Below are 16,080 nucleotides of genomic sequence, written 5' to 3' on the forward strand. Positions count from 1 at the left end.
GAAAGTTTGAATTGGAAGAAATGCTCTAGTCTAGCCTGCCCTAATATAGTGCCTTCCAAGTGAAGTGGGGGGGGGAGAATCAGTTTCCATAATTTTCCTGGCTGAGGTTTATGAGAGTTGACATCTATTTGACAGCAGAATGGGAAAATTGCATTTTATCTTATCTTGGTTTCTTTCAATGTGGGAGAAATCAAAAGCCTAATCAATGCAAACTAGGTTTTTAAAATTGTAGAAAGAGGTTGGTCTGCAGTTTTTTCAACTAGGTATTAACAAAGCAAACAATCCAAATCCTCAAGTGGAAGTTGCCCAGACAGAAACTTGTACATCTTGGTTGGGAAGATGCATAACTGCCATAGAGTCATTCCTTCCAGCATTTTCTGTGTTGATCCAAATGTGTCTTACTCACCAGGATTTAATTTTAGGTACCTAGTTAACAACAGTCTTTGCCGTGCAGTTCCCCCTTAAACATTCTCACTATTTCCACCTTCAAAATTTAGTCCTTGGATTTATCTCCTGAGGAGTTCCTTCACTTGCCTAGATCTGCTCAGTCAACTGTGGAGAATTTTGTTTCATCCCCCCTCCTCCATGCGTTTCCTTGGGAACCACATACCAAAGCCAATCTATTTTATCCTTTTTATGATTTGAAGGCCACTTCTCATAATCAATGTCCTTAAGTTATTTATAGCATCACTTAAAAAGACAAATATTAGAGACAGGTGCACCTCCATGCATTTCAGACATGGTCCTCCACTGTGAAGCTGGCCTACTTAAACTATAAACTATTGCCTGGATTTTCATTTTCTCCTGTTGGTTTAAGCTTTCCTTTTTCCCCCCAGCTAGCTTGGCTCTTTTAATTATGATTTGATAATCTGAGTCTTCCTCGTACCAGGGCGATATATGCCAAAGTACAACTTCATAGCCAATCATGCATAGCCTATGCTGGATTATGAACACGCATTAGCTGATCTCAAAGAGCAGGCCATTGATTTAGAGCTGCAAGTGGACTTTCCTGTGCTATCCAGAAGCACACTTTTTCCAACCAACTAGATATCTTAGTTGCTAATGATCCCAAAATTTAGAAGGGATTTATTCTTGGTCAGATTCAATGCCCTCCCATTACTAAAAGGAGAGGCATCACTTAAATGGTAGAATATATTCTGCCGCTAGGCAGGTACGCGGCAGGAATTTTTATCTCCATTCTTTATCCTGGTCCTTCTGACTTGTTTTAAGTTGTTATTATCAGATCAATCTGACTTCATTTCCCCGACCACAGGTAAGTACTGTTCTATAGTTAGTGCAGTGTGGCATAGTATTTCTTCTAATCCTCTTATTTTAGAACAAATATGTTTCCCTCTTTATTCTAATTGTGATTTTTGTGTTTTATTTGCTGATCTATGTCTGAATAAAGATTAATTGATTGGTTGGGACGGATAGTGGGTTGGGGAAACTCAATGCAAAAGGTATATTTTTAAAGTTACCTAATGCATACCTACTGTAAGACTTGGTTTGTTGCAAAAGGAAGATGATTGATCCACACAGGACATGCCCACCACAAGGAAGACTGTTTCCTATTTGTCATAAAATGATATTTTGCAAGCCATGGGCCAAACAAGTGAAATATCTCCTGTTAAATTCGGGCAATAACGAGGCAGGAGACCAGGATAGTGACAACAGCTCTTTACTATATGGTGAACCCAGCAGCCAGTGCTGGGAAAAACCTCTCTTTATATACAGTTTAGCCGGGGGCTTCAACCAATCAGCAACGTGCTTTTTTCCCGCCAAAACTTTTAAAGATACATTACACTCCTTCCCTCCCAGAAAACACCTTACCACTATTTACATAAGATTAACATCTTATTTTTCAACGTAATCACGCAAGTAGACTGGGCGTCTCCTGACTCTTTCGGACCTGCGCAATTCATTCTCTGGGAGTGAGTCGAGCTGACCGGAGGGACTGTTTGTTCCTCTCAGCTCCTCCTCTAGGCCATCCGGCCCTGGATTATTTGCAGAGTCGTCCCTGCTGTTTTCAGGAGGAACCGGTTGGCGTCGCTGGACCTCCTGGAACTCAGATAAGTCCCGCGTTTGCCCCGGGTTTGAGTCAGCTGTGGATTCAAACATTGGATAGTCAGGGCCTGTTTCGTCTGATTCTGATTTACCGGTTATGCGTTTCCTTATTTGGTCTATGTGGCGCTTCCATACCCGGCCATCCTCTATCTCTACTAGATATGATTTTGGTCCTGTTATTTCTAGGATTTTTCCTGCTAACCAGGTCGGGCCCTCGCTGTAGTTGTGTGCCCACACTAGGTCGCCTACTGCCATCCCTCTTGTTTTACCGTGTGCCCCTTTGTAACCGTCTGGTGTGTAGTTTGGGTTTAAACGGTCTAGTGGGCACCTAAGCTTCCGACCCATTAATAGCTCTGCCGGGCTGCGGCCAGTTGTTACACAGGGGTTCTGTGTTGGACTGCTAGAATGTATCGATTTTTGTTTGCCAATCGCCTGGCCTGATTCTGGACAATGCTTCCTTTGCGCTCCGAACGAAACGTTCTGCAAGGCCGTTCGTCGCAGGGTGGAAAGGCGCCGAGAGGACATGTCGGATGCCCTCCTCTGCCAAGTACCCCTCAAACTGGGTTGCCGTGAATTGCGGGCCGTTATCGGAGACTAAAGTGTCGGGCAACCCGTGGGTTACAAATAGGTGCCGTAGGACTGAAATCACGGCCTCGGCTGTCATGGATCTCATGAGAATGATTTCCAGCCATTTGGAGTAGGCATCGACTACTACCAGAAAAGTTTGGCCGTGGAAGAGGCCGGCAAAATCGATATGGATCCTAGACCAAGGGCCCTGGGGTCTCTCCCATTCCCGAATCGGGGCCGTTGGGGGTAGCGGTCTGGACTCCTGGCAGGCCTGGCATTTCCCTACCCTTTCAGCAATTTCCGAGTCCATTAAGGGCCACCACACATAGCTTCTCGCTAGACCCTTCATTCTCACGATCCCTGGGTGACCTTCGTGAAGGAGATCCAATACCTTTTTCCTCAATTTCTCCGGGATCACCACTCGATCCCCCATAGCAGGCACCCCTTGAGCCGAGAGTTCCCACGTTTTTACAAACTCTTTAAACGCCGCCCGCAGCGGCCAACCTCTTTGTACCCAACCAATTACAGTTCTTATTGTAATGTCCTTATACGAAGCCGAGCCACCTCTTTGGATGTGACTGGGCCAGAGTCCAAAGAGTCAATTAGCAGAACTGGTATCCCCGGAGTGGGGTCTTCGATAGTCTCTGGTAACGGGCATCTGCTCAGGGCGTCTGCATGCCCTAATTCCTTTCCTGGCCGGTGTAGTAATTTGTAAGAATATGCTGCCAGGAAGATAGTCCATCGGGTCAGTCTTGGCGAAAGTGCCACGGGCGTTGGGCGGTCGCCTGCCAACAGACCTAGCAAAGGTCTATGGTCCGTGATGATTTCAAAATCACGACCAAATACATATTCATGGAATTTCTTTACTCCGGAGACTATAGCCAAGGCTTCCTTATCAAGCTGGCTATAATTCCTTTCAGTTGATGACATGGTTCGGGAGTAATATGCAATAGGGGCTTCTGTGCCATTTGGTAACCTGTGGCTGAGCACACCCCCACCCCATAGGGAGATGCATCGCAGCTTAACACTAATGGCAGCGTGCCATTGTATTGGATAAGGAGGCTATCACCGATAGGAGATTCTTTACCCTTCTAATGCCCTAGCTTCCGCCTTTCCCCAAGACCATGCAGCCGTCTTTGCTAGTAATTTATGCAGCGGCTCGGCTACTGTTGCCTTATTCTTAAGAATACCGCGTAGAAGTTGACCAGACCTAAGAATGCCTGTAACTCCGTTTTGTTCTTTGGAACCGGGGCCTTCCTGATGGCCCGTACCTTGCTCTCAGTGGGGTGAATCCTTCCCTGTCTATCCGGTAGCCCAGGAATTCCACAGACTCAACCCCGATCTGGCATTTGTTCAGTTTAACTGTGAGACCGCAGACCAGAAAATGCCCAAAACTTTTCGCAGCCTTACCCCTAATTCCTCTAGATTCTCAGCGGATACCAGTACATCGTCAAAGTATGGTACCACCCCTGGTAGGCCCTGCAATAGCCGCTCCATTAGGTTCTGAAATAACCCTGGAGCCACACTAACCCCAAACTGTAACCGGGTACACTTAAAAGCCCCTCTGTGAGTCACAATTGTCTGCGCTCGCGCTGTGCTGCTATCTACGGGCAGCTGTTGATAGGCTTGGGCCAAGTCTAGCTTGGCAAAAACTTGCCCTTGCCCCATTGAGTGCAGTAAGTGCTGTACCACCGGGACGGGGTAAGCACTCTTTTGCAACGCTTTGTTAAGCGTTGCCTTGTAGTCAGCGCAAATCCGGACCGACCCGTCCGGTTTGACTGGGGTGACTATAGGGGTCTCCCACTTAGCATGGTCAACTGGCACTAGAATTCCCTGGTTTACTAGCTTGTCCAGTTCCCGGTCAATCCTGGGCTTTAGGGCGAATGGGACCCTCCTAGCCTTTAGACGGATAGGGGCAACTTGGGGGTCTAAGTTAAAAGAGATAGGGGTCCCCGTGTACTTGCCCAGGCAGTCTCTGAAAACGTCCCCAAATTCTTTCACGAGTGCGTCTTTGAGGTCGACTTCGTTTCTGAAGATTCCAGTCACTCCCATGCCCAATGCTCGGAACCAGTCCAGTCCCAACAAGCTTGGCAGGGTCCCATCGACTATGGTGATGGGCAGAGTTTTCTTGTATTGTCCATACTCGACGTGGACGGACGTTACCCCTCGAACAGGGATGCGATTCCCTTGGTAGTCTTGTACCTTTAATTTCTGTGTTTTCAGCTTGCGCTTTGCGATGGCGGGTAAGGCTCTCACGAGTGTCCCAGGACATGATCGTGATCGATGAGCCGTGTCCACCTCCAATCGGCACGGCACCCCTCAATCTTTGCCTTTGTAAAGATTTTTTTCTAGGCGTGTTGATGCGTGACCCACTCTCACGACAGTCTGATTCAACCGCGCCTTTTTGAATTGACCAATCGCGGGCTGCTTCGCTCCCGTGGTCTGATTGGCCGGTTTGAATTTTTGGCGGGAATGTTGGGGTGCTCGACAGGCCTGTGCTATGTGCCCCTTCCTTTCGCACCGCCGACACACCGCATCCTTAAATTTGCATTGTTGTCGTTGGTGTTGCCCTCCGCAACTTGCGCAGTCACCCCGGTCTTCTTTCTCCGGCCTCCTGGTGTGGAAGACTCCTTCCTCCTCCTCACCGTCCGATTCGGCCTGGACCTCTTCATTGTGGACCGGGGTCGATTTCGCACCAGCCGTTGGTGCGAGCGGCTTTTGTAGGGTTTCCGCCGCTTGGGTAGACATCTCGTGAGCCCTGGCTTCGTCCAAGGCGTTTGCCAGCGTTAGGTTGCTTTTAGACAGCAGCCGCCTCCGCAAACGGATGTCCCTGACCCCGCGGATGAGTTGCTCCAGCAACGCCTCATCCAAGTCTCGGTACTCGCAATGTTTTGAGGCTTTCCTCAGGGCGGCCATGTATGCGCTGATGGACTCGCCCTCTTGCTGCCTGCGCCTCCGACCGAACCGTTGCACGTACTTGGACGGCGTTGGTGCATAATGGGCTTTCAATAGAGTCTGCAGAGTTTGCCACGGTACCGACTGTACCGGCGTTGGCTCCGCCAGGGATTCTGCGGTGTCAAAAACTTCTGGACCGCAGTGGCTCAGGAAATACGCTCGTTTCCTGTTGTCTGAGACTCCTTGAAGTTCGTTCGCCTCGAGGAAACACTCGAAACGAGCCATGTATGACCCCCATTTTTCCTTAGCTGGGTCGAATGGCGCTGGCGGTGTGTAGCCGGACATCGCTGCTTTCCGCCCCTTGTTTGCTGGGTTCGCGTCTTCCTGGTGAGTTCAGCTCTTTTCCCGGCGCTCTTAGCCTCGAAATCCCACCTTCGTCGCCAGTGTTAAATTCGGGCAATAACGAGGCAGGAGACCAGGATAGTGACAACAGCTCTTTACTATATGGTGAACCCAGCAGCCAGTGCTGGGAAAAACCTCTCTTTATATACAGTTTAGCCAGGGGCTTCAACCAATCAGCAACGTGCTTTTTTCCCGCCAAAACTTTTAAAGATACATTACATCTCCTAAGATCACAGATGTTTATAAAGCTGATCTAATAGTAGTAATTCTTTAAGGCAACCTGATTCCTAATGATCTAGAGCAGGGGTGTCAAACTCAAGGCCCGGGGGCCGGATCTGGCCCGCTGGGTGCTTAGATCTGGCCCATAGGGCCGTCCTGGAAACAGCGAAGGACCAGCCCGCAATGCCTCTGCCAGCAAAAATGGGCTCCTGAGCTCGGTTTTTGGCTGCAACAGCCTCCTGCACCCCTGTGCCAGTGAAAACAGAGCTTGGGAGCCCGTTTTTGCTGGCGGAGCGCTCAGGCCATCACAGGTGCCCCAACACGAGTGATGTTGAGCTGGCCACACCCACCCCAACCATGCCCCCCGTGGCCCCCCACCCCGAGGTAAGACACAACCCTGATGCCACCCTCAGTGAAATCGAGTTTGACACCCTTGATCTCGAGTGATGCTTTCTTTTGCTCTTTTGGCATTTGTTTTAATTCTGGCACCCTCTCTTTCCCTCTTCACTAGCAGGCTTTTAGAAAAACAGCAAGCAATCCTCACAAATGTGAACAAGAGAACCTGAGGCCAGAAGCTTCCTACTTCCTACTCTGTAATAAACAAAGCATTTCGCTCATGAAGCCGGATTCTCATATTAAAATACAGCTTGTACAATGAATGTGTCAGATAACTTTATTATTTATTATTTATTTATTATTTATTTATTATTTATTATTTATTTATTATTTATTATTTATTATTTATTATTTATTATTTATTATTTATTATTTATTTATTATTTATTTATTATTTATTATTTATTATTTATTTATTATTTATTATTTATTATTTATTATTTATTTATTATTTATTTATTATTTATTATTTATTTATTATTTATTATTTATTTATTATTTATTATTTAAATTATTATTTATTATTTATTATTTATTATTATTTATTATTTATTATTTATTATTTATTATTTATTATTTATTTATTATTTATTATTTATTTATTATTTATTATTTATTATTTATTTAATTTTAAATCTGCCCTGCTGTCCATAGCACAACTCATTAGTTATTCTGAGGGAGGAGGCAAACCTGGGTGTCCCCAATTCTAATCTGACATTTTAACTGCTACGATTACAAGGTTCTCTGTAGCTAGTGGTTTGACTTTAATTAAGTCCATCTATTTTTAATTTTCTTTGCATTATATGCTATTGAGTTAGAAGTAAATAAGGGGCAGACAGGTTTTATTTAATCCATCACTCCCTTTCTCTTTGTCAGGGGATGCATTTATGAACAAAGCTTGAGGAGTTCCAGAACAGATACCAGCTTATTCCATCCACCATGATCCTGGAGAGAATTATCTGGATCTGCATCACCTTCTGTACTGCATCTGTTAGACCCCTGGCAGGGAATAGCTGGAAGCAGGCAGCTGCCAGTCCCATCATCCAGCATAAACCATTTGTTGTGGTGTGGAATTTACCCACAATCAGATGTCAAGAGCATTTTGGGGTTAGATTACCTCTGGAAGTCTATGGCATTGTGGAGAATAAAGGCAATGTGTTCTGTGGACAAAATATGACCATTTTTTACAAAAACAAGTTTGGACTGTATCCCTACATATCTCCACAGGGTGACTGGCATAATGGAGGGATCCCTCAGAAGGTTAATCTGAAGAGACATCTAGAGAAAGCCACTAAGGAAATCACAGAACTCTTGAACAATAACTTCCAAGGTCTGGCAGTAGTAGACTGGGAGGAGTGGCGACCTCTCTGGAGAAGAAACTGGGTGCCCAAAATGGTTTATAGGGAGGCCTCTAAACAATGGGTGAGGAAAAGATTTCGTGGACTCTCTCCTGAGGAGCAAACTCGCTTAGCTAAGGTAGAGTTCGAAGAGGCCGCACGGGTGCTGATGGAGACTACTCTAGCTCTGGGAAAGAAGCTGAGGCCACATGGTTTCTGGGGCTTCTACAGGTTTCCTGATTGTTTCAATGACAAATGGGGGAAAGAGGAGAACTATACTGGCCAATGTAATCCGAAGGAGGTCCTGTGGAATGATCAGCTCATGTGGTTGTGGAAGCTCTCCTCAGCCCTCTATCCCAGTATTTACCTTCCACTGAAAGTACCAGCTTTGTACCGCCAGCATTATGTACACCACCGTCTCGGAGAGGCATTCCGTGTGGCACAGTTTGGCCCAGAACATCCACTTCCTGTGTTACCATATTCCAGGGTTTCCTACAGGCGTTCTTCAAAGTATTTAACTGAGGTAAGCACTATGGGACACTCAGAGAAAGGGGAAATGATAGATCCAGGGTTTGCAAATAATAGTTACATCTACTATTTGGCTGGAAAACATTTTTGAGCTGTATTCATTTCTATAGTATATGATTCTTTTGTTATATTTATCTCACTTTTTTTCCATAGTAGTTTCCCCATCCACACAATCTACTGTCAGCTCTGAATAGTTCTTCCAAGTATTCTAGGAGTAGATTAAATGTGGGAGAAACTTCCTGCTTCATGGCCATTCAGTAAACAGTATTTCAGTCTTGAGTCATCAGTTGCAGTAAAAATACTATGTTTAAAAATAGAACTGCAGTAAGTAAGGTCCATTCATTAATTTTGCAGATTATTGTTTTAATAGAAAGAAAAAAAGCTACTTATTAACAACAGCTGTAGAGACAAATTGCATCTTTTTCAAACAGGCTAAACTGAGTAATTAAATAAAAAGAGTTTGCTCTTGTTAGATTTTTATTCTGACTCTGTTCAGTGTTGTAGATTTTCCTGAAAATTTTGAATTGGAATTTTTTTAAAAGAACAATTCAATGGAAAACGTTCAGTTTGCATTGAAAAAAAATCTCATATAAATAACACTATGCATAATGGAAAATAGGAGTTGGGAAATTTTTACAGAAAATGTTTTTTCATACCATTACTATCCTGTAAAGTATTACCGGGTAGTTTAATTTCTTTTGGTGTTCCAAAAATGTGTACATAGAACTAAAAAATGATTATTGCTTGAGTTATAGGTATTCATTTGGTCTTTGGTGCAATGGTCAAACAAATCTGTCAGGCTCTTCAGCCATGAGGACACATGCAAGATTTGTTTGACCAGTGAATTCAATGGAACATAAGTGTCTCTCATGAATAATAAAGTCTCTGGCTTGCTTTGTCACTTATCCCAAGCTGGTGATCCCCCAGCTCTTTTAGACTCCAATACCCAATTATGCTAGCTGAAGCCCAGTTCATCTCATTACTCTTCTAACTCGTAAGTACCGATTTGGAGTATCTATATGGAAAAAGATCACACTATACCTCTAGGTCTCTGAAAATAGATCTCAACGCTCCATTGAAACCAGCTTAATAAAGGTTTTATATCACTAAAATTATAACGTGAACCTCTCATACAGAGTCCCAAAGGTGCTTTCTCAAGAGGCAACTTTTTCTTTGAAGTCGTTTCGCTCTTCATCCAAGGAGTGAAATGTTTTCAAAGAAAAACCAGAAAGTCCAGTTGCCTCTTGAAAAAGCACTTTTGGGACAACCATGACCTGGATGACTAAGAATCTCCATAGACATCTCATACAGAGCTACTCCCTATCCACTATCATGTCCTGCCATTCTGTTGAAAGGTGAGGGGTGGGGGAGGAAGGCTTGCTGGCATTTTCCACATGTTTTTGCTTTTGCTGAAACTGCTTGGGAATTAGGGATTGTCTTTGGAGACGGTTCCAGCCTGGTTCGAAGGCTGTCGTGCCCTGAGAGTAAACTGTTATCTGCCTAGCACCTCAGCATTCTCAAAACAACCTTGCGGCATCACATTGGCTGCTGGTAGACTGATCAGGGAGGTTGGGTTTGGGGAACCAGGATAATTGTTTTGTGCTCTGGGTTTTCAAATTCCACCTGACTTTACTGCAACCACTTTCTCGTGCATAAGAGCACAAAAGTGCCTACCGTTCCTGTCCTATTGTTTCCTTTCATTATATCAAATTAATATAGTTATTGCATACTTTTGCTCATATATATGCTTATATGATATGTAGATATTTTATGTTGATGCGTGTGTATATTGTTGTGACAAAATAAAAAAAAAACTTAATGGAATCAAGAATTTTGCTTTCCTGAGGAACCAGCTGGGACAGATCCTTACATTTTCTCTTCTTTCTTTTGTTTGATTCAGGCTGACCTGATAAATACAATTGGAGAAAGTGCAGCACTTGGCAGTGCAGGGGTTGTACTCTGGGGCGACCTCTCCTACTCTCGATCACTTGTGAGTAGCTCTGAAACATTTGTATGTTTCGTACTGTGTAGGTGAAACTTGAGCATGAAAAAGGTCCATATCATTTCCTCTGCACCAGTGGCATTCCTAGCAGCTGTTGGGGAGATTCTATCCAGCTTTAAACTCTGATTTAGGCAAGATACTGTAGATTCATGAAGTAATACATTTTTCCAATAGTGAGATTTCGCTAATTCTCTATCATTCTTTTATGGTTGGGTCTTCTTAGAGGACATTGTTCATATATTTGTGCCAATAATCCAAAACCTGTAACATTTTCAGCTTGAGCGGACCTAATAAAATATATAAAGCCAATTTGTGTTTAGAGGGAAAACAAGGGTAACATTGTCTTCTTCTATTACAGTATTAGAATACACAGTGATCAAACAAAAATTATAGGAGGTTGAGGCAACGTTTTATATATCTCATAAATCAACTTACAGAATTTTCTACTGCAATATATAATGTTGACTTCCAAGCTGGATGTTTTTAAATCAAATTCATGGAAGAAAAGACTATCGAACAGTATTCATCTATATACTGCCTTCCATTAATGATGACAGTGTACCTTTCCATGCTAATTGCTGAGAACCAGATGTGAAAAATGCTAATGGGATCCATGTTCTGCTTATGAATAGAAGCCCCTGATTTGTCCCTTTAATAACAGAATGCTGGAATGGATGGTTCTCTTGGCCTGATCCACCCTAGTGCTTCTTGAGTTCTTCAAAATCCAAATCCTAATTCTGATCTTATGTTCTCCAGGAGAGCTGCAAGAGTCTTCACCGTTATATCACCACCACACTGGGACCTTATGTCGCTAATGTGACTACAGCAGCAAATAGATGTAGTCGCCAGCTGTGTCATGGGAATGGACGTTGTGTGAGATGTGACCTGAGTGAATTAGGAGCCTTTCTCCATCTGGACCAGCAGCTACGGGAAGGGGACTTTGGGATAACAGATTTTCAAGACCAAAATGTGTCAATGCAAAATCATTTTCAGTGTCAATGCTATCCAAAGTGGGCTGGCATCCACTGTGAGAGGCCACAGAGGATAGAGTCCTTTGAGATATCAAAACCTAACCACGCTTCACACTATAACGATGTACATGATGCACTGCATGATGGTGACTTTGACTTGGAATCAAATTTCTGTCCTACCTCCATTTATGGTAAACAAAAAGAACAATAACGATTTCTCCAAAGCAGCACTTTATTGAGTAGGAATCTTGATAGGTTTTGTTCTAGGGAGTGAATGTTTCCTGATAACTTGAAGAGAATGACAGAATTCTTGAATTATATTTGGATAATTACCTTTCTTTTACCTCATATTTTCTCTCTATTGTCTTTACTTACATTTAATCTTAGGACGAACATGTTCTGGCAATAGCTGTACCCCCTTGACAATGTCTTAATCTTGCCCCAGTTCCTAAGGGAGACAGGCTTAAGTCTTTTGTTGTATTTGTATTAGAGTAAATTTAGCAGGGAATGTAATTTAATGCTACTTTTCTGACATTACTGGACAGACAGAGGATGGGGAAATGAATTGCCCAGTGAGACTGGCGTTCAGCCACTTCACATTCTGCCTTTTCTCTTAATGCTATGACAACAAGTTGATGGATGTGTGCATCTCTGTATCACATCTGCTCTGTCAAAATTATTTTTTTCTGTCTTTCACAAAAGCACATCTTACAATTGTATGCAAACAAAGTACCACATTTTTTGCTCCATAAGACATACCTGACCATAAGATGCACTCCCGTCTTTGACCTCTGTACGCCCTGTTTTCAGCCTCCCATGCCCCATTTTTGGCCTCTGTGCGTTCTGTTTTTGGCCTCCACATGCCTCATATTCAGTCTCTGTGTGTCCCTTTTTTGGCCTCTATGTGCCCCATTTTCGGCCTCTGCACCCCCCGTTTTTGGCCTCTGCATGCTCGTTTTCAGTCTCTGTGCACCCCATTTTCAGCCTCCATGCGACCTCTTTTCAGCCTCCTTCGCAGAGGCTGAAAATGGGGTGCACAGAGGACAAAAACGGCCAAAGGGTGGGGGCTGGTGGGTGGGCGGGGCTTCAGTAATATTCGTTCCATAAGACGCACAGACATTTCCACTCACTTTTGAGAGACAAAAAAGTGTGTCTTATGGAGCGAAAAATACAGTAGGTTGAAAGCACATCATTTCAGCTCATTGTCAGGTTGGATTCTTTATTTTTCTCCCAAACTATTTATTGGGTTCACTTAACAGAGCACCTCATGCAAGACTTGGAGGCCTTTTGGTCATCTCACCGAGTAGAGATTATCAAAAGTCCTCCGAGTCTTGCATGAGAAAGGACATTCTATTTTGTCAGCAAAAATAACCAGTCACTTTAAAAATGATCCTTCACATCTAGTGTCATGATGGGTGATTGAATATAGGACGGCGTGAATTTGATCAGCATTTATTAATAGTATCATCTTAGGACTCTCGCTTGCATTTTGTGAAGAAAGAATTAAGAATTCTTAAGGAAGAATTAAGCCTAAATTAAATGCAATTATTTTGAAGCTGAACCGACTATATCAGTCCTGCTCTTATTAACCTTTAAAGGAGAAACAAAGAATTGCAAACACCAACAAGACTACCTTAAACCAACAAAATAATGCAACAGTTGGGAGAAGGCTGCCAAAAGTGAAAGGACCCTGTTGCCCCTATTTTCATCTGACCTCAAAAAATTCACACATTCTGTTTCCAGATATGGTTCCTTCACCACTTGCTACTAAATAAATTGACAGATGTGGGGCTGAGTGCAATGTTCTCAAGTCTCTCTTATTGTATTTTCTAGAACCCAAGTGGAAAGATTTCTGTTGGAGATTATAGAAAGCTGCTGCTGGTCAGAGTCCTATAGACCATACAAGGTTCCTTGGACAAAGTTAAGTCAGTACAAGGCAGCTCCATATATTACTTACAGTATGTTCTTGTGTGCTCGACTGTCTCCCTGAATATACTGACTGCTAATTTTTGGCCTTGTACAACAAGAGATTAATCCCCTGAATGTCAAATCTCCAGAAAGTCTCCAGACATCTAAAGTAGATGTAGAAATAAATTTGATTCATCAGTACATTAATGGACTTTCTAATTGTGGAAAGACACCATTGAATATGACCTATTGTAAACTTGGATCATAATCTATTATACATTTATAGCCATTGATACTGTATTTGTATGATTCTGGCCAGTATTTTTCTGATTATAAGATGCACTTTTTCCCCCCCAAAAGAGGGTGAAACTTTAGGGGCTACTGAATGTAGCCCCGCCCACCTGCCGGCCCCCACCCGTCTGCCTCCGCACCCTCTCAAATGGAGCTTTTGGAGGCTGCAAATGCAACCTCTCAAACAGAGAGCCTCTCAAACAGCCTCCAAAAGGTCTGTTTGAGAGGCTGCCATTGCAAAGAGACGCTCCTTTGCAAACGGAGCTTTTGGAGCTTTTGGGGGCTACAAACGCAGCCTCTCAAACAGATGTTTTTTTTCTTATTTTCTTCCCCCAAAAATAAGGTGCGTCTTATACTCCGGAGCATCTTATAGTCTGAAAAATACGGTAAATACTTTCTCTAAAATAGTATATTCAACAGCCTTCTAAAGGACTGCAAGCTGCAGCCTCGGACAAGAATGCATTTCTTTGTAAGATGCAATGTGAGACCTAATTTTCTGAATTCTCATTTAGGTTAAGCCAATAATTTACTATAATTGATATATAATTGATATATAATTGATTAAATAAGCCACAATTGGCTGAGTTCACACATCACCTTAAACTGAGTTCCAATAAATTAAAGCAATACATGAACTTGACCAATTTGCTTTTGTCTCCAGTCCCAAGATAGTTACTATAATTGATATATAATTGATATATAATTGATTAAATAAGCCACAATTGGCTGAGTTCACACATCACCTTAAACTGAGTTCCAATAAATTAAAGCAATACATGAACTTGACCAATTTGCTTTTGTCTCCAGTCCCAAGATAGTTAAAATATGATGTTTAAAAACTTGAATAACCCTAACCCTAACATAATTAAACTAATATTCAAATAATTATTTTTATAAGTGAGGAACATTTTATTTATTTATTTAAAACATTATTCAGCTGTCCATCTTATACAGAACTCTGAATGTCTCCCAATCAAGAATTAAAACAACATAAAAACCATATGAAAACTATTAAAACCATAAACATTAAAAATAAAAACCTGTTGCCATGTCACAGGTTCAACATGCAGCCAACTCATCCTATCTCAGTGCTAGGGCTTGGAAAAGCCAGATCTTCAGTGCTTTTTAAAAGTTAGGAAGTTTGAACCTTTGAGCTAAGAATGCTTTCTATAGGCTATGGGAGAGTCATGTTTCCTAGCTCCTTCCGATAAAATGGCAATGTTTAAAGGAAAGAACTAGGAGCAGACCCACCTATCTACTGGTATTGTGGACCAGTAGATGTTTTTAGAGAAAGGTAGTTCCACAGATAACCTGGTGCTGTGCCATGTAGGATCTTAAAGGTAATAACCATTACCTTGAATTGCCCCCAGAAGAAACCGGAAGCCAGTGCAGCTCATGCAACAAAAGTATTAAATGCGTAATCTAGAGACACCCATCACTGTGCATGCTGCTGCATTCTTTACCAGTTGTAGCTTCTGAGGGGTCTCGAAGGGCAGCCCATTGTAGAGCACATTGCAATAATCCAGATGGGAACTACCAAGATATGAGTGACCATGAGCCAGGCTTCTCAGTCCAGGAGAGGGTGCAATTGGTGCACCAGATGAATCTATGGAAAGCCCCTCCCCCAGGCACAGCTACCATCTGCTCCTTAAGCAGGAGCTATGAATCTAGGAGGACCTTGAATTTATGCACCAACCCCACCTATAGTCAAAAGTTAAAATATCATTTGGGCCTGGGGTGTGGGCAAAACTTAGAGCTACTCCATCTTGCCAGGGTTAAGTCAAAACCAGCACTGCCACAGCATCACCTGTCTGGATAAGTGCAAGGGATATGAAATTAGGTACTACTACAGTCATGTCAGGAGCATTGAAGCACTTCTGGGTTTAAAGGATTAAAAGTATCACCATTGTCCTGGGGGACGCCCAGTTGGGGTCGTCTTTCATGTCCCTTCTTTCATGTCATTTTAAATATAATTAGGTGTTATTCACATAGTGATGATACTAGACCCCATACTGATAAATGACCTCCCCCAGTGTTTCATATAGACTTTAAAAAAAATTATTTTCAATAAATCACTAGAGATGTGTTATGTTCCTTCTTGCTTCAAACGCTCTACCATCATCCCAGTGCCGAAGAAGCCCACCATCAAGGAACTGAATGACTACAGACCAGTTGCTCTAACATCTGTAGTCATGAAAACCTTTGAAAGGCTAGTGCTTTCCTACTTGAAAACCATCACGGATCCGCTGTTAGACCCCTTGCAATTTGCATACCGAGCAAATAGATCAACAGATGATGCTGTTAATATGGCTCTGCACTACATCCTACAACATCTTGAGTCTCCAAAGACCTATGCAAGGGTCCTTTTTGTAGACTTTAGTTCAGCATTCAATACCATCATTCCAGACATTCTTCTAACTAAGCTAAACCAGCTACAGGTACCGGAACAGACTTGTAAGTGGATCACAAGCTTCCTAACAAACAGGAAGCAGCAGGTGAA

At 42.8% G+C, this 16,080-nt stretch overlaps 1 protein-coding gene across 2 annotated transcripts in view; it reads left to right on the forward strand.

Annotated features, from left to right (window-relative positions):
- The window catches only part of HYAL3 (hyaluronidase 3), a 38,747-nt gene extending 24,523 nt beyond the window's left edge, over positions 1-14,224 (forward strand). For both annotated transcript variants that reach the window (XM_058166609.1, XM_058166608.1), the window contains exons 2-4: positions 7,420-8,403; positions 10,309-10,398; positions 11,167-14,224. In XM_058166609.1, coding sequence (XP_058022592.1) covers positions 7,483-8,403; positions 10,309-10,398; positions 11,167-11,592 — 1,437 coding nt within the window. In that variant the 5' untranslated portion in view covers positions 7,420-7,482 and the 3' untranslated portion in view covers positions 11,593-14,224. The remainder of the gene's footprint in view (positions 1-7,419; positions 8,404-10,308; positions 10,399-11,166) is intronic.
- Positions 14,225-16,080: the final 1,856 nt, after the last annotated feature.

The sequence above is a fragment of the Ahaetulla prasina genome, chromosome 2 (genome assembly GCF_028640845.1).
Source record: "Ahaetulla prasina isolate Xishuangbanna chromosome 2, ASM2864084v1, whole genome shotgun sequence".
Classification (NCBI taxonomy): domain Eukaryota; kingdom Metazoa; phylum Chordata; class Lepidosauria; order Squamata; family Colubridae; genus Ahaetulla; species Ahaetulla prasina.